Below are 17,716 nucleotides of genomic sequence, written 5' to 3' on the forward strand. Positions count from 1 at the left end.
CCCCACACACGTTTAAATGTCGCCGGGCCGACTCCTGAGCGCGACTTTCAGCATGTCTCTGAACATTTCAGGCAACGCGAGCCCGCGGTACATCCGCTGCACGGCGTACTGCTTCCCCTGCACGTCGGACATGGCCAAGCAAGCCCAGGTGCCCTTGGCCGCGGTCATCACGCCCTTCGCCACAGTTCCTCCCAACGAGGTAAGAAGCCTAAAGAGAGCAGTCCCGTACGTGCCAGTTCTGAAACTCTACCTGCGGCATTATTTTCTGATACATTATTTTGTATTGTAAACAGAAACTGGATTACATATACTGCAAAACGTGGGGTCATTTGGTCTGTTAGGAAACCAAGGCCCTGACAAGCTGTGTGTCTGGCGCCCTGTGTGCCCGGGAGGGTGGGCGGGGCTGCTCTCGAGGTGCCGGAGCCGTGCACTGAGCAGCTTGTGGGCACCTGTCTTTTCAGATCTATCTGTTTCCAAAGTGGCCGCACCATTTACAGTCTGAGTAGCATTTTAATGTATTTTCCTCTACCATGAATGACTTGCTTCCTTTTATGTATAGTACAATTGTAGGATTTTATTTCTTATCTCACTAACATTGCCATCATTTACTGCTATTTAGAAAAAGACGCCCTTAAAGATTTCCTCATTTGGCATGTATCAGAAAGATGTATTTAGTACGTTCTGATTTCTTTTTTAAAGTTTGTTCTCTTGTTTAACAGTTACAGCATGTCATTGTGTTAGCAACGGCCTACAAAAATAAACCTCAGCCCAGCCGCTGGGATCCGAGAACATTCCCCAGAGCTTTGCTTTGGAGATGCATGCAATTCTTAAGCATCTATCTGTGTCTTCATGGTTTAGAATTTCATGTTCCTGACCTCAAATTTTAACTTTTTGTGTGTGTTTTACATGAAGCCCATTGCCACATGCAATATAGTTTACCATGAAATACTTCTTCAGCAAAAGTAATCAGCTAGTTGGTGAGCTCCTGTGTTTCGTAACCGCAGTTTTATTTCTGATGCTGTATTTTAAGATCTGAGGTAGAAATGGTCTAGATTTCCGGTGCAGAGGATTGAAAATTATACTTTATTTAACTTTGCATTTTCTTTAAAACAGGAAATCTTTACATTTTGGACAATTGCATACATCTAATTATGCATGAAATTGAGTGATATCACCTATAAACCAGATGGCAGAAGCTTTAACTCCATCTGTGACTAGATTTAGGAAGATCTGTGAGTATCTTTTTAGATGACAAAGGGACCTCACAGCCAAAGTAATTTCCTTTCGTACTGAATTGGTTTTGTGCAGATAAACTTTCATCCAAGACTTCCCATTTCACTTGGTGTACAATCCCTTACGCACTGCGCTCTCTGCTCGGAGCCCTGCTGGACTTGGGGTGTGGGGAGACGAGGCAGCCCGCGTTGTCTGGGGCTGCAGAAGATTCGCGAGTACGTGGTTGGTTTTTGTACGGTGAGGATGGCCTGTCTGTGGAGTTCAGGTTTATTTCCTTCATTAAGGCTTAAGGAGCACAGACCCTTTCCCCACTGTTCAATACTATTTACGTTCTTTTTCCTTAGTGAGGGCACTTACTCTGATAGATTCAGTGGCTGTGAGGTCGATTCTGTCAGAAAGAACGGGGAAGGGATGTCAGAGGACTGGCCGGCGGGGCGAGCCCAAAAGGCGAGGTGTTGGTGGTTAGACCCCGCCCGGCCCCGCGGGCCTGGCCTGTGCCTGGGCCTCCTCGGCTAAACTCCTGGCTGCGTTCACACTGCGGTTTAAGGCATCCGAGGCGCAGAGTCCTGCCGCTTAGCGCTCTGTGTCCTTCGCCCACCACTCAGGGCGGTGGCGGTGGCGGCAGGCGTGCAGGTGTGGCAGGTTTGGAGAGGAGGAAGGTCGCTGGCTCCCGGGACCCACGTGCAGGCACTGCCTGTGGCAAAGTCGGCCTTTTTTCCAAGGCAGCAAATGAGGACGCACAGGGCCACCTGCTGCCCCGGGGCTGCCCCTCCCGACAAGGACTCTGCCTCCCGACACAGTGCAGGAAAAGTGAGCGGAGGGTAGAAACTCCGAAGTAAGTTTTCTTGGCTATTAGCTTTAGTAAATTTGCCACATTCTGTAATTTCTGTACAATTGATCTTTAAAATAGCCCGTATTTCATGTTGTTTAATCTCATTTTGTTTTACCCAGGGTATTTTTTACCATGATATTTTTCAAGAAAAGCATAGATTTTAGAATTTTGTGATGGTAATCGGGGGCACAAGTTCTGTTAAATGCTATTGGAGTTGCACTGAATGAATGTAGAGATTAGCCTGAGTCTTATCCCTGGGGGCTTCCAGCACTTTTAATTTTTAGTTGCACGGCGCCACCTCGTGGGCGTGTGGTGAAATGTCTGTCCGCTGTCCAGATCTCCATCGTCTGCTGCCTTTGTTACTCATCGCTTCTCTAAAACACAGACTCTGTGGCGAGACCTGTGCGTTGGACCACACGCTCGGTAACGAGCCTCCGTGCCGGGTCCCTGTAGGCAGTGCTCGGGGGCGCTGAGCGTCACTTTGCTCTGGAAGTCCCGCCTGTGCCGGTTTCGCGTTGCCTTCCAAGCTAAAGAGAATAGTTTTGCTGCCGTTGCCCTGGGTCTTCTGCGCTCCTGCTGGGAGGCCCTAATTGCATCTTTGTCTGCGGGCTCGTTCCCCGTCCCCGGACAGCGGGCCTCGGACTGACCGCACAGACGTGAGGTTGCCAGGGAGAGCCGCAGGAGGACCAGGACAACCGGTGACACAGGAACAGGAGGAAACCTTAGACGCCGCCCTAGGGGTCCCAGGAGTTACTGACTGACCCATCTTGTCTTCTTCACATGGAAAAATAGCCAAAAGCGTTCTGTTCTGTCTTGTTTTGAAATCACTTATTCCATTTTCACCCTGAGCCCATTTCTCCGTGAATTATAGTCTTGCTTGTGGTCCCAAATCGACCATGATGTTATTGTACGTGTACAAGAGAGACATTTTATTCAGTTAGAGCATTGTAATTAAATTAGTACAGACATAGATATGGCACAACCCTGGAAATCTAAACACAAGGCCAAGAGCAGACACGGGGGCCCTCTCGCCTCTGCTCGGCCCCCGCCTGCCCACGCCGCGGCAGCTCCCGCCCCACGGGGCCGGAGGGGGGCCCGGCGTCTCCCCTCTGCTGCTGCCCCCGCTTACGAGAAGAGCGGAAACAGAGCGGCAGGCAGGGAGGCACTGGAGGCCGAAAGGTTCATGCACATGTATAAACGTTATAAAACCTGTATTTGTGGAGTAAATGTGGCATAATGTCCTTGGTAAGGGGAAAAACAACTTTGGGGGCAGTTTTTGCAAAATACAATTTTTTGCAAAACGCGGTACAGGCTGAAGTTGAACTCAGGAGAGAGGGGAGGCGGCGGTGTGGCAGTCGCGCCCGCGGCCGCGCGGCCGGTGTGCCCGCCCCTGGGGAGGACAGGGGCGTGCCTGGGCAAGGCGGTGCCACCGTACCCCCGACCTGTGGCCACAAGGACTGTAAACGCGTAAAAAGCTCTTAACACTCTTTGCTGTCACCTCAGTTGTTACCTCTCCATCACCCTGTTTCCAAAAGAGCGAACCCAAAAAACGGTGGGTGTGCGGAACAGCCCGGCGCAGCCGATACCGGGCCCCGGTTTGGGACTGGACTTGCATTTTCGTCCCTGCGAGCGCCAGCCTGCCGGGAGGGCTGCGTGGCTGCAGGCAGATCCTCCGAGTCAGGCTGCGCCCGCCCAGGAGTAAATCCGATCAGTAAAAATAAGGCTCATTTTGCCTGCACAGCCTCTGCTTTCTCTAGCAGGTATTTGCATCACATTTTGTTCCGAAAGCCTCTCAGGAAATAAAAGGATGAGACAGGCAGACCTGAGTGCAGCGCATGTAACTGGCGGACTTTCTCCCCAGTCTGACTCCGGAAAGTAAATCCCGGTGCCCGAGGCCAAAGCTGCGGACGGTCGGCGCCGAGGGCAGGGCGGGCGGCCTCACTCCAGGGCGAGCCCCGCAGCCGCTGCCCCGGCCGCTGCCCGGCCGCTCTCCTGGTCCCTGCAGCTGTCTGCCTGCTTCCTTTTCATCCCCCCGCAACATGGCTCCTCACTACCTGCTCCGGGGGACGCACATTCGCCACGCGAGGCCTTTCAAACAAAAAGTTTATACAGAAAAGTGTTGCATATATCACTGTTTGAATATATATGTCTTTAAAGAAGATTCCTGGAGTGTTTTAAAAATCTACTGTACTTTTCAGCTTCTAACCCTTAGGTTGCATCAAAAATCTGGAAGGTGGACTCCTACCACCTAGATCAATTTTACAATGACCTTTTACAGTCACAAGTTAACTAATTTAAATATTATATTTATACAAATGAGCGCCTTAGAAACTCAAGCCTGTCCCCTGTTGAATATACTCCGCTGAGCCGAGTGGTTTTGAGGGAGGCGGGGCCGCCCTGCGTGGACAGACAGCAGTGGCCACTGACCCCTGGGGCTGGGCCCCGCGCTCCTCGCTGCCTGGTTAGTCCCCGTCCCAGCCGGCTGGTGGGCGCCCGAGCCCCGCCCTGCGGGGTCAGGAGAGGTCATGGGGACATCCAGCCCACTCCTGGGTTCCCCCGGCAAGTGGGGGGCCAGCGCAAGGCCGTGGGGAGGTTCTGAATTTTTAAAAACCCTTCCCTTGATTCCTTCACATATGATCCTAACCCTGCCCCCCCCCCCCAACTGATTTCTGTCCCCTCAGCAGTGTGTTGTTTTCCCATTGACCCTCAGGGCAGGGACACGCAGAGCCTGGGCCTTCTGACCCCGCCCCCGCCCCTTCGCCACCTTCTTCCTGTTCTTCCCATCCCCACTGAAAAGGCAGCCTGTTTTATTGGCTGCTTTTCTTTAAAGAAAAATTTAGTTGATGGGCAGGGTCCTGTAAGTCTCAAGCTTTTCTAGAAATGTGATCTTTCGGGAGATTTACTTGAGCGCCTTCACAGTTTTGCCCTGGAAGCCGGGGGAGCTGAGGAACAAGGCGACTCCCAAGGCTGGGCTGAGCCTGGTCCCTGCCCAGTGGCGGGTAAAAGTGTGGTGGCTTCATGCGTGTTTATGAGGAAGAAGCAGTGGGAATGTTTATTTTTTCGGTTCTGGCAAAGAATGAGCAGCCGCAGAGAGGACTTTGTGAAACTCTTCGTCACGGACCAAAGTAACAGAACAGGTAGACAGCGCCCCGGCCCCCCCCCCGCCCTCTGCAGAGCTGCCTTCTCCCCAGCCCTCCGCCCAGCGGGCCTGCGGCCGCGCTGCTCACTGCCGGCCCAGCCGCTTCCTCATTCACGGCCCATGAACAAACTTAGCAAGATGCGCCGTACAAGATGTCAAGGGCATTTGGAACATAGGCGTTATTAATATTAGTTTCATTCTTTTAGTGTTTCTTTGTTTTCACATAGGTAATTATACACACACGTAAATATATGTGTATACACGTGTGCCTATAAAAGACGTCCACTTCCATTAATGTGCATCAGGACGCTGCCTTGGGTTCACAAGGCGTCAGAGCGGCCTCTTCGCGCTCCTGGCGAACGCAACGGGCCAAGCAGCCCCTGGTCCTGACCCTTGCGCGGCTGCCGAGGTGCCCGGGGACGCGGCTGCCCCCGCCCGCTCACTGCGCTTGCTTCCCGCAGGCCCCCCTGTTCTTGGTGAATCACGGAGAGACCGGGCCAGTCCGATGCAACCGGTGCAAGGCCTACATGTGCCCATTCATGCAGTTCATCGAGGGCGGAAGGAGGTACCAGTGCGGCTTCTGCAGCTGCGTGAACGAAGGTGAGTCGGCCGTGCCGCCACGCGCCCCTCTGCATGTAGGCAAGTGCATCCAGGCACTGGGCGGAGGGGGGGGGGGGGCGGTGGGACGCGGAGCCTTCCTGGCCGCCCAGGGCTCGCCCCCAGCCCCGCTCGGGGGGCAGAGGGGAGCCTCCCGGGCCGTGCTCTGCAGCAGGAGAGGCCGAGCTTCACTTTGCCTCTTGAGTTTCGGAGGAGACACGGGGGCTCCCACGTGGGGCCCGGGCGTTTCCCAGAGGCTCTGAGGGGCTCCCTGTCCCATATGGAGCCTGGGCCGGTGGGTTTCTTCCCAGGGAAATGGCATTTCATCTGTGTTTACAGACGACAAACTGGCGAGGCTTTTCCTCCTTCCTCTGAGTTATCCTTGAATGTGAGCGCATCAGTGTTTAGGAAAAGCGAGGTTGTAACTGAGGATTTTAACGTGGATATCGCTTTCCCCTCCAGTGTTACACATTAATACGAGGGGCTTCCCCACATTCCCTGTATTTTCAGTTTCACTGCAGGACGAAGTCCCTGATGATGGAGAGGCTGCAGACTTGCAGCAAGCGCTTACGGCTATTGCCTCGTGACACTCTCTGTGTTTAGTCCTTTGGTGCCCAGTAAAGCCACGCCCGAGCCAAGAGTGTCCCACGCACGCTGGCATGTAGCGTTTCCCTGGAAGCGTGTGACAGGGCTCAGAGCCACGCGTCCTGTCTCCCTCTGCTCCTGACCCGTGTGGACGTGCTGCCAGCATGTCAGTCGCTCTGATGCGTGTGCCGCTCGCCGCCCAGAGCCAGGTCCCCGCGGCCGCCGCCCCTCCTGACGGCGGGGGAGCCTGGGCACAGTGTCCTGTCCGGGCCGAGGGTGCCGGCCCTCAGCTCCCGAGGACTCCGGTGGGACGGTGGCGCTCGTCCCCCCGTTTCCCGCCCACGTGTCTGTGGCTTTGCCCGATCAGAGGGCCCGGGGCGGGCGCCCGGAGGGGTCTCTCGAGGCCTTGGGTCGGTCCTTAGAGGCGGCCGGAGGAGGAAGGCCACCGCTGGTCCCAGTCCCTCTCAGGACCGAGCCGCGCCCTCGCTGTCCCTCCTGGCTCCAGCTGTGACTTGCACACATGGGGCACAGTGACCGTCCCAACGGCTCCGCGCTCACCTGTGCTTTGCAGGGGCACCTGCTCTCCTGTCACCCAGGGTGGGGTCTGGCTGTCACGCACTCGAGGTGCCGGGGTCCCAGGCCTCTGGGACCCCTCCCTTCCCTGCGCTTTAGGGCAGCGCGGTCACAGGGAGGGAGGCAGAGACTGCCTGGTGCGCCGTTCAGTGCCGCCCCATGCTTGCCAGCTCCTCGGGTCCTCACGCCGCCCCCGGCATTCTGGGGGGGGGGCCCAGGCGTGTCCAGGATCCCCAGGTTGCTGAGAAGTCCCTGCACGTGCACCCGAAGTGCTGGCATAGTGCCCGCAAGGGCCAGCCCCGCCCTGGGAGAGACGCCGCGCAGCCCCCCATGGGGCGCACACCCGGTGGCTGCGTGCTCGCTGTGCAGCAGGGTCGTGCACACTCGGCGCCGAGATTTGTCCCGCGCGGAGACCAGGCCCCGTGGGCTGACACTCACACCTGCGCCTTCCCTCAGGGCCAGAGGACACGGGACTTGGTTGGAGCGAGAGAGAGGCCTGCAGGCGCTGTCCCCGGCTCCCCTCCTCCCGCCACAGGGCCCGGGGACGGCACCGCGGGCCCTGTGGGGCCAGAGGCCTGCAGGGAGGCAGGTGTCATAGGGCAGTGCCAGGTGGCAGGGTGACCGGCAGTCTCGTGTGTACAGTGTTGACAAGTATGAAATCGGTTCGTTGTGGAGGGAAGGAGTCTCACACATTACGTGCCGATGTGTGAGTGAACGCGAACGCTGGCACCTGGAGAGAGCCCTGTACGGCGGCGCCTGCAGGGCGCTAACCAGCCCCCCGCCCCCGCCCAAACGAGGGTCATGGAGTCGCCGCCAGGGGCCCTCGTGTTCACGTGGCTTGGCTGACGCTGGCCGTGTCCCATGTCCCGAATCTTTTCAAGACATGGACATTTCCACGTTGAGAGATCCATCTGTACATGTGAGTCCTGTAAAACTTGGTTTAAAATAAATGGTCATTATATGGTAAGAAAATAGAAAACTCAAGCGTCAATGAGTATTTTTAAATCCCATTTTGTGATCCCATTGAAATTCATGTTAGTTCAGAACTGAAAATAAAGACAACGAGCCGTTGGTTCTAGAAGAGAAGCCATCACTTCCGTGGTTTCACAAATGAAAATGTTGCTCTTTGCGAAACGCTTAGAACCAGAGCCCTGCCGGTGGTCCTGCATCCCCTTCTCGCCCGTGGCTGGGACCTGCCCAGTCGGCCTCCGGCCGTACGTGTGCAGGCGCGCGGGTGCGGCCCCGGCCATCCGGGCGCTGGCCGGCCCCCTGCCGCCTGCCGGACGGGCCTCAGCAGGCGGCCGAGTCCAACCCGAGCCGGCGCCGAGGTCGGAGCGGCGTCCACGCCCCCTAACGCGGCAATCCCTCCACTCTGAAGCCCAGACGCGCGCGGGCTGCCGGGCAGACTCCCGTGGCTGAAGGCCTCTCTTACTGGGGATAAGAAATGCTGTAGGTCACAGTGCGGTCCAAGGAGCCGCTGTGTACCGGTTAGGTGCACTAGAGATTGAAATAGTGAGAAAAGCCAGAGTTCCTTCTGAAAGAGGCCATTAAATGGGGACAATAACATTTGGATTGTGACAACTTCAGAGCACCAGAGCTTTTACCCTGTGACTCTCCCGTGTCCAAATCGTAACTATTCTTCGTCATCAATTACTTGCAGAAAGGTCAAGGGGATTTTTTTTTTTTTTTTTTTTTAAAGAAAACCCTCCCTCATTCCAGGACAGGATTTTTAAATAGTGGGTGTTTAGAATACACTACACTCCAGCTTGAAAGCCCTGCTTCCCCTCGTACCAACCCCTCTCCTCCCGCAGTAAATTTTGACAACTCACCACCTGGTCTGTGTCGTGAAAACCGCAGCTTTCCTCTCCCGTCTGTCTTGTCAGTCCCGCCCTTCTATTTCCAACACCTGGACCACATGGGCCGGAGGCTGGACCACTACGAGAAGCCGGAGCTGTCCCTGGGGTCGTACGAGTACGTGGCCACCCTGGATTACTGCCGGGTGAGTGAGGGCCCGGAGCCCCGCGCGGCCTCAGGTGTCCCGGCGCGGGCTGGGGCGCGCTCCCTGTCCTGAGGGTAAATGACAGAGAACACGGGTGCGATGGCTCGGATTTAAAACATTTTTTTCAGTTACCTTTGGCATTTATTTTAGTGTTTTGCATGTTTTGTGTTTTACTACCTTACATAGAACCAGTTGTTAAAGGTTAATGCTTTATTAGTTTAAAATGTAACATTTGAACATAGCTTAGGAAACGTAATAACTTTTTGGTACAAATGCTTTATTTCAAGGGAAAAATGGGTCCTGAAGTCCCAGCTACTTTGGTACAGGGTGTTCCTTACACTGCTGACTGAGGGAGACTGATTAGGCGGAACACAACTGTTCTAATTAAATGTAATGAATCCCTAGTAACTGGGGGCGGAAAATTTGCTCCCTGGTCTTTGGAACTGCAGCGTAAATCTAGCTGCGTTCTGAGTTTCCAGTGCTCTGCCAAAAAGTCACATTATCCTGATTTTATGCTTTTTTTAGTAGAAACTAGGCAGAGAGTCAGATAAATTTCTGGGAACAAAAGTCTCAGTATCTTAAACTCTATTATCTGGAAACGTCCCAGGCGCCCAGTTGATGGGAAATTCCCACCAGCAGGCAAGGGACCAAGTCAAAACTGTACATTTTGAAGAGGTTTTGTTCGCTTATTCTTCCTTTTATTATTCCAAGTGAGGTTCATAATAAAAGATGCTGTAAATGTCTTCAAATTTAATTATGATTTAAATGTACATAAAGTATAATAATGAGTTGCCGTAGAGATTTGGATGATGGAGAAGAGCTTACTTGATTTATGCGTGTGTTTTTAACACCAAATGAACTTAAAGGAGAATTAGAGAACCCCGAAGGAAGGGGCTGCACCGCCCGTGACACGGTCCCCAGCCTCCGCCCGCCCTCGCTCATCGCGCCTGCCCCGCGCGAGGGGCGCGTGGCTCTCAGTCCGCCGGCCGGGCCTGCCCTGCGCTCCGTCCCGTCTCCACGCGCCCACCCCACTCAGGGCTCACTAACCAGCCCCAGCACGCGCCGCCCCCGCGCCGCACCCTCGCCCGCCTGTCGCGGCGTGGGGCGCTCTGGTGTGCGCCGGGCTCTGCTGGCAGCGCCGAGCGTGGCACGTGCACCGACCCCAGGGGCGGCCGCCCTGTGCCCGGCCCCCGGCCCCGGGGAAGGTTGCCCCACTGCGGTTTTCTCAGCAGGAGGTGAGGGGTTGAAGGCGGCAGCTGGGAGACGCTGGTGTAGGCGTCCACGCGAGGGGACGTGGGGGCTGCCTAGCAATTCCCCAAACCACCGAAAATAGAGTGGCCGTGTGGCCCAGCGTCCCACTTCTGGGTGTGTATCCCCAAATAATCAAAAGAAGAGTCTCAGAGGCATTTGAACACCCGTGTGTGTAGCAGCGTTACGCACAGCAGCCAAGAGGTGGAAGCAACCCAGGTCTCCATCGATGGATGGCTGGACAAGCGACTCGTGTCACATGCCTAGAGTGGAGTATTTTCAGCTTTAAAGGGGAAGGAAATTCTGACACGTGGTACAGCCTGGATGAATGTCGAGGGCATCGCGTGAGGTGAAGCAGCCAGTCATGTAAAAGGCAGATACCGGAGGGTTCTAGGCACACGAAGCAGCCAGGGCGGCAGACTCGCGGAGGCTGACTGGGGGAATGTACGCCGGAGCGGGGCACCCAGAGGCTGCAGGGACGGGGAATGGGAGGTGACTGTCTAGCGGGCGCGGCCTCAGTTCCGGAGGACGGCGCCGTCCTGAAACGGGGCAGGGCGGTGACACTGTGCAGCAGTGTGGCCGCCCCTCGTGCCACTCAGGTGCGCACTTACGTGGGGTTCAGGTGGTGGGTTTGGTGTCCTGTGCATTTTACTGCAATTAAAGGTAATTTAGACAGAGAAAGGGAGGGTCCACGCAGGGTCCAGGACTAGAGGAGGCCCAGAGGGCCTCACAAGCCGGGGGCACATCCACCGAGGGAAAGTGGTTCCCAGCCCAGACTGGTCCGGGCCGTGTGTCTGTACGCCTCTCACAGGAAAGGCCAGCGTGGCAGGAGACACGTCCTCAGACTTCTGGGCTGCTGAGTGCAGGCGCCAGCAGGGCGCCTTGGCTAGTGGGTGCGGCCCAAGCTCAGGAGAGGCCGCGGCAGAGCATTTGAGGAGCTGCCCGTGTGGAGGTGCCGGTCCCAGCTGAGCAAACGAGGCAGGTTCCTGTGAAGGTGCTCCGGTGGGGACGGGGACAGGGACGGGTACGGGTGCTCTCAGAGCAGGACAAGGACAGGAGAAGCAGAAGCAGAAGCAGAAGCAGTGGCCAGGGAAGCGGGTGAGGCGAGGAGAGCGCAGTGAAGAAGCTGAGTGCACTCGGCTGCGTCAAGTCCCCAGGCGAGAGACGGGGGCCAGGGCAGGTCTAGCCCAAGTCGCTGTCGGGGTTGGCGGGGAGACCTCGGAGAGGTGGGCGGAAGAAGGAGCCCTTGAAAACCAGGTTCATGCAGGGTCCGCATTTGCCACGCTGCAGGCGAAGCAGACAGTTATAGTGTCTGGGCCCGAGAAGACAAAGTTCCAGATGAGGGCAGGGAGGGACGGGGTAAAACCCGTGAAGGGAGCCTCTCGGAAGAACCAGCTGCAGGACTCAGCGATGGGAGACAGGGAGCAGTCAAGTGCGGTGCATGTTTTCAAGCCTCGGCCCTGGCGTCTGGCGATGCCCTTGGGGCGAACGTGCCATTGGGGGGGCGATGCCTAGGAACCCAGTCGCATCGGGGCTCCCCGCCGGCGTGAGCAGGGCGGGGCGGTAAGCGGGGCGCGCGGGAGGTCCGGGGGTCACAAGGGCGTTTCGGCGTAATGGACGGAAATGGTTACTTTCATCCGATTCACAGGAGCGTAAGTCTATGTTACGAGTTAGATTGGCTGGCATCAGGGATGAGCTGCAAGAAATCGCGCGCATGGAGAGCAGCAGGCTCTTCTGCTCGTTGGTCTGGTTTTGGACGTGGCCACACGTTGAGGTTGTCAGATGGATGATTTGTAAGACCCGTAATTTTTCCCCTCATTTCAAATGAAGAGCTTTTATTAGAAGAATGTTCCATCTAGTCTTGTAGTACTTACAGAATGAACCAGTAAGGTAATTTGGAGGTATCACCTCATTTTAAAATTATAACTACTAAAAAACAATCTGTAGAACATTTTTCTCATTAATTATGAAGTTCAATTAGTGTTACTTCTTTGTTTTCTCTGTCAGCGCGCGGCGCTGCAGCCATTTGCCCGTGGCAAACTGCCTTTCTAAGCGTTGCCCTGGTAAGATCCTACCGAAGGGCCCGCACTGCGTCCCAGGAGCCCCGGCCGGGAAGGGCCGGAAGCTCCAGCTGCGCGTGTGGCACCGGCTTTAGGTTACGGTGCTTGCCGTGCAGAGAGGCAGGTTGGCTGTTCCATTTTTTATCCTAAGTATGTTAGAAATAGGTAAGTATTTAACAATATAGTACAGTTTTTTAAAGTATACAGTTATATTTTAATATGAAATTTACTATTTTTAAAATTGAAAAGGCTTATCAAGGAAGAGATTTGAGAGTAACGAGATGAAGTTAACGAGGTTTGACTACAGTTTCAAAACAGGCACTAATTATCACACGTACTCTTTTTTGGCACAATTCGTCACGGCTGCCGTCATGTTTCTGCTACACGGCAGAACGTCACAAGCCAGCCGGGCTCACTGTGGGGCCTGCGGGGGGGGCGGTCATCGGAGCCTCGCAGCCAGGCGGGCGCTGGCCCCGCTGGGACAGTGGCCCGACTCCAGGGCCGGCCCGGGTCGGACCCGGGAGAGCGACGGCGTCCTGGCTTGGCAGCGCCCAGGCTGCGTGCCGACAGGTGCCTCCGCCCACAGACGCTGGGGCCCAGCGTGAGGAGGCCCCCCGCCGGCCTCGCAGAGTCCCCGCGCGGCTTCCCGCGGCCGCGCGCGTGCGCTCTGTAACCGCGCGGTCTGTCTGCTCTCCTGCAGAACAATAAGCCTCCCAACGCCCCCGCCTTCATCTTCATGATCGACGTCTCCTACAGCAACATCAAGAGCGGCCTCGTGAAGCTCATCTGCGAGGAACTGAAGACGGTGCTGGAGAGGCTGCCCAAGTAAGGAACCTTCCGCACTGTGGTGATGCATGTCTTGGCCAGAAAGCAGGTGCGACCGCCCCGGGGTCTTTGCCGGTGGGGACACTGGGTCCTTATCGGCTCCTCACACACACAGCACCATCCTTACAACCCTTCCAAAGTCAGAGTGATCGTCTGTACAAAGCAAAAGAGACAAACGGGTAAAAATGGCTCCACGTAGACAGCGCTCATGGCCCTTTCCTTTCCAAGCTGCAAGGAGAGCCCCGTGTGTCGGGAGGCGCTTGGGGGGTGTGCTGTTCGCTTCCGAAGGTGTTGGTTTTCCAGGGGAAACCCGTGGTTGCTGATGTGGTGGAACTCTCTCAGGCTGCCAGGAAAGAGAACTGCTGTCCCAGGTCCCTGCCTGCCCCCGTGATGCGCTGTCTGACCCCAAGGGTGGCTCTCCTGCCCCCGCAGGGGTGGCGCCGAGGGGAAGGTGGGGCGCGGTTAGGGAAGGCGGCCGTGTCCCCGGGCACAGGCTCACTGCCCGGGGCGGGACTGGTGCCGGGTGAGAGACTTGGGAGCAGGGCCCACGCCTCCCCATGAGAGGACATGCCTCTGGCACAGGCTGGGAAGCCGTGGTTGCCCTGTTTCCTGTGCTCAAGCCCCCCCCCCACGTGGCCAGGGATGCTTCGGGCGGGGCTGCAGCCCGGGGCTCCCCCGTCCTTGGGCCATGCAGACGGGTGACTCTGGGCCTCCAGGAGCAGTTTCGTTGGTATCCTTGACGCCAAAGTCATACCATTCCCGAGGATGGTTTGGGGAAGGAGTGCGATGTTTAAAAAAACACTGAAGTGCTTTGGGACGAGATTCCAAGATGAAGGAGGAGCCGAGAGCACGCGGCAGGTGGCACAAGAAAGGCCCCCTGGCTGAGCCGGCCGCCCGAGCAGGGCCGGGTCTGCCCCACAGGGCGCCTGTGTCCCGCCCACCCCCGGGCTGCCTGCGCCCGGGCCTGCGTCCGCAGGAGAGGCGAGGCCTCTGACTGCAGGTGGGCTCTCCCCTCTCACGCGGCTCCCGCCAGGCTGCCTCCCTCAGGGCCCCGTCCCTGCGGCCCTGCCGGAGGGACGCCTATGCGCTGCTGCCAGGAGTACGGGCAGACCCTGCTCCTTCCTTAGGGGCCGGGCCTCGGCCGGGGCGCTCGGGCAGGCGTGTGGCTCGGGCAGGCGTGTGGCTCTGGCAAAAGACAAGAGAAATTGAGGACAGGAATATAGCAGGACACGCTGGGTATTCCCTGCTTCTTTGGGGCTGTTTCTCCTAAGAGTTTTCAGTGAAGGAAGAATACCTGTCCTCGCCTTACCTTGTAGAACAAATCTGTATGTGACTTTATCTCGCTCATGGTAAGGTTGCCACCCTTTGCACAGACTCCTCCGAAGTAAAGCAGGTGGCGCGCCCCGGCCCTTAGAGAGCGCGGCCGGCCTCGCTCCGCGAGCGGTGCCTGAGGGGCGTTCGTTGCTTAGCGGACCGTTAGAAAAGGGGAGGCCCCGGTCTTTGCTCCTGAAACTCGGAACTTACACCTTCGACGTTGCCGGCTCGCCCTGCTTTCCGTCCAACCTCTCCGGAACAGGAGAGGAGAGATTCCAGTGTTTCTCCTCTTGTGCAGATTGGGCTCATTTTTGGGTTTTTTTTTCCCCCCTGAGTGTTTATATTATTGCTGCTGTAGCTTAAATGTTCAGAATGCTTGATTTTGGACCACACCGGCTTATCTAGTTACTAAAGGCTTCAGCGCTGCTCTGCTGGTCGTCGGTTCAAATCCCCGGGAGGGGCGCCGGGGGCCTTGCTGGTGGACAAGCAGGGCAATGCCGCGCTGCCCGGCTCTGCGCCCTCGGCCCTGGCGGCCGGCGCAGAATTAGCGCGGAGGGCCGGCTGCAGTTTCATTTTCTTCTGGGTATGAGTTAACGGGGCAGTTGTACTGATAGAAAGGAAAAATTTAAGATCATTCCCTTGTTTCTCAAGTTAAAAAACAAAGTTCCCATGGAAATATGTACTAATGTTTTGCAGTAACGTGAGATGTTTTGAGTAGATTTTTTTCTAAATGTTGATTTGATTTTAAGTGAGCCCATGAATCCCACGATGATCCTTCCCGGCACTTGCAAATGTCCAAATCCAGTGGGAAAACCGGTCTGCGTTCTTGCCAGTAGTTTTTGTTTTCTGCCTTTTGCCTTAGTTGACTCCAAGTTAACCACTGGAAGAGAATGGACGCCCCGCGACGCTTCTGACCTCGTGTATGTGATAAAAGGCGGCGGCAGCCGGGCCTTGGATAGAGCCCCGGGCCGTGCCCGCTCCCCCAGGGGGCTGACGGCGCAGCGTCAAGGCGAGGGACGGGGACAGTCGGGCACAGCGGCCACCCTCGCTGTGCCCACCCCACAGCGCCCCGACTCCCCGGCTGCCTGGCCCCCAGGGGAGCAGAGAGCACAGGTTGGCTTCTCGGGTTCAGGAGATATTAACTGAAAGGCAGTCTTCTGAGAGCCCCGTGGGAACGACTCTTAGGCGTTTTCGCGGGGAAGCGCCGTCTGGTCAGCACGACCAGGGGGTGCCTCACAGAGCGGGCGGGGCCCACGCAGGGCCTTGAAGAGTGGCCTTCCCGTGGGCAGGGCGGGGAGGGCAGCGGGACTGTCTGGGGCCTCGGTGGCTGCTACCGTGAGGGACGCGGAGGGATGTGTGCGTGGGTGGGCGCAGGCGTGGGCGCAGTTACAAAGTGTAAGGGTCCCCATTTCTGAAAACGGTGCAGGAGTCCAGAGTGGAAGCATCTACCCGGCCCTCCTGGGGAGGGGCTGTGAGGTGTCATTTGTGAAGGCCGTGGTGAAGGACGCGTCCCCGCAGCTGGCAGAGGCGGCAAAGGAGGTTCCTCAAGTCCGGAACCTCAGACACCCTGATCTGGGGCTGCCCTCCTCCCTTCTCCTGCCTCGGTCGCTCTTCGTGCCCTGTGCCTGGGATGCAGGCTGAGCCCGCCACGCTCGCCTTCAAAGACGTGTCCCCTCGGCGGCGTCCTTTCTGCTGCTATCGGAGCGTCGAAGCAAATGGCCTCTGTCTTCTGGGGCTTTGCCGTCACCTTTCAGCATGCCTTACAGCCACCGCCGGAAGTGAGGGAGAGCCTCGGGGTGCTCGGGTGCGCCCCTTTAGGGCAGAGGGACAGACAGACACACACACATGCTTCAGTGAACATGGAACCGGAGTCCGGACCGCTCGGCTCCGCATCAGCCGAGCACGGGCTTCGGTGAGGGCGTCCGTGCCTTCAGACCCCCCTCAGGGATGAGGGCCTTGCCCTGGAAGCCCCCCGGACACTTCGACCTTCTGCTGCAGCGGCGGAGCTGTGACCGTCACTGTGGCTCCCTGTTGCCTAGGGAGAGTTGCCCTCAGCTCGTATCTGTGACTTAGTGACACCCCTACACCATGGACGTGGCACGTGGCCCCCAAGTCAGCCGGTGTCCGCGGGGGTCTCCCGAGCGCAGGCGGAGAGCCTCGGCGGAGGGCGAGCAGCGGCGCGCCCTTCCCCCCGCTGCCCGCGCCCCGTCTGTCTCCCTCCCGCCGGTGGCTCCTGAGAGAGGCCTGTGTTTCTAAAGGACGGAAGAAGCATGACTTGTTTATTAGGAGACATTGCTCTGGATTGAGAATCAGTATAAGAAGAATTGTGAGATTAAAGAGATATGAGCAAATGTTTTTATAATATCTATTTCATTTTTTTAACTTAGAATTTTGATTTTTTTTTTAATCAACCGACTTCTTTTTGGAAGATCCCCCTCCCCAGCCACTGTGACTCAGTATTGTTTACATCTGGTAACCGATAACAGACCCGGACTTTAAACACGTCTTCCATGTGTTTTATGGACGTATACATACTGAGTTTCTGATAGAAGGCTCTCCCTTGTAAATTTAAGAAAGAACCTCACACTTTTTTTTTTCCTTCTAGGGACGAGCAAGAAGAGACGTCCGCAGTTCGAGTCGGTTTTATCACCTATAACAAAGTTCTCCATTTCTTTAACGTCAAGAGCAACTTGGCGCAGCCGCAGATGATGGTCGTAACCGACGTCAGCGAGGTCTTCGTTCCTTTGCTGGATGGCTTCCTTGTCAACTACCAGGAATCCCAGTCTGTAATCCACAAGTAAGTGCCACCGGTTTCGTAATGTAGGCGCAATCGGGTGTCTGTTTTCGTTTTGATTGAATCGCACATTATTTTGTGTTGCCATTAGCAAGGAGTTGGAACCCAGGGGTTATAAAACTCCATCATTTGTGTTAGTTCTCTAGCGTTTTAATGTAGACCAGTCTTTAAAAGAAGGAGTTTATTTACTGCTCACATGCAGCCCTATCAGTTCCTTCTCTTTGCTGGACAGTTAACACAGGGCAGCTATTTCCTGTGTATTCAGTGATAAGGATGATAAAGAGTTATTTGGGAATTCAGTCTAAGAGATCAGTAATTTAATGAATAGAAAAACTGTCTACAAAGAGTGTGATTCTCCTAATGCTCCAACCCGACCGCCTGTTCGGGGGCCCGGCCCACCGGGACGGGACTCCCCAGGCACGACCCCCGAGGTGCGCCCTGAGGTGGCCAGGGCTGAAGCAACACTGTGTGCCAAGGCTTGAAATGTGAGAGACGGGTTTCTTGGAGTCTGTTACAA

The 17,716-nt window shown here is 56.3% G+C and overlaps 1 protein-coding gene across 1 annotated transcript in view; it reads left to right on the forward strand.

The window, feature by feature from the left end:
- SEC24D (SEC24 homolog D, COPII coat complex component) overlaps positions 1–17,716 on the forward strand; it is a 51,211-nt gene that overhangs the window by 18,858 nt on the left and 14,637 nt on the right. The window contains exons 8-12 of the mRNA XM_054563625.1: positions 72–199; positions 5,666–5,804; positions 8,843–8,958; positions 12,967–13,091; positions 17,011–17,202. Coding sequence (XP_054419600.1) covers positions 72–199; positions 5,666–5,804; positions 8,843–8,958; positions 12,967–13,091; positions 17,011–17,202 — 700 coding nt within the window. The remainder of the gene's footprint in view (positions 1–71; positions 200–5,665; positions 5,805–8,842; positions 8,959–12,966; positions 13,092–17,010; positions 17,203–17,716) is intronic.

The sequence above is a fragment of the Pteronotus mesoamericanus genome, unplaced genomic scaffold (assembly GCF_021234165.1).
Source record: "Pteronotus mesoamericanus isolate MK-2021 breed Mesoamerican mustached bat unplaced genomic scaffold, CSHL_Meso_final contig_163, whole genome shotgun sequence".
NCBI classification, from domain to species: Eukaryota; Metazoa; Chordata; class Mammalia; order Chiroptera; family Mormoopidae; genus Pteronotus; species Pteronotus mesoamericanus.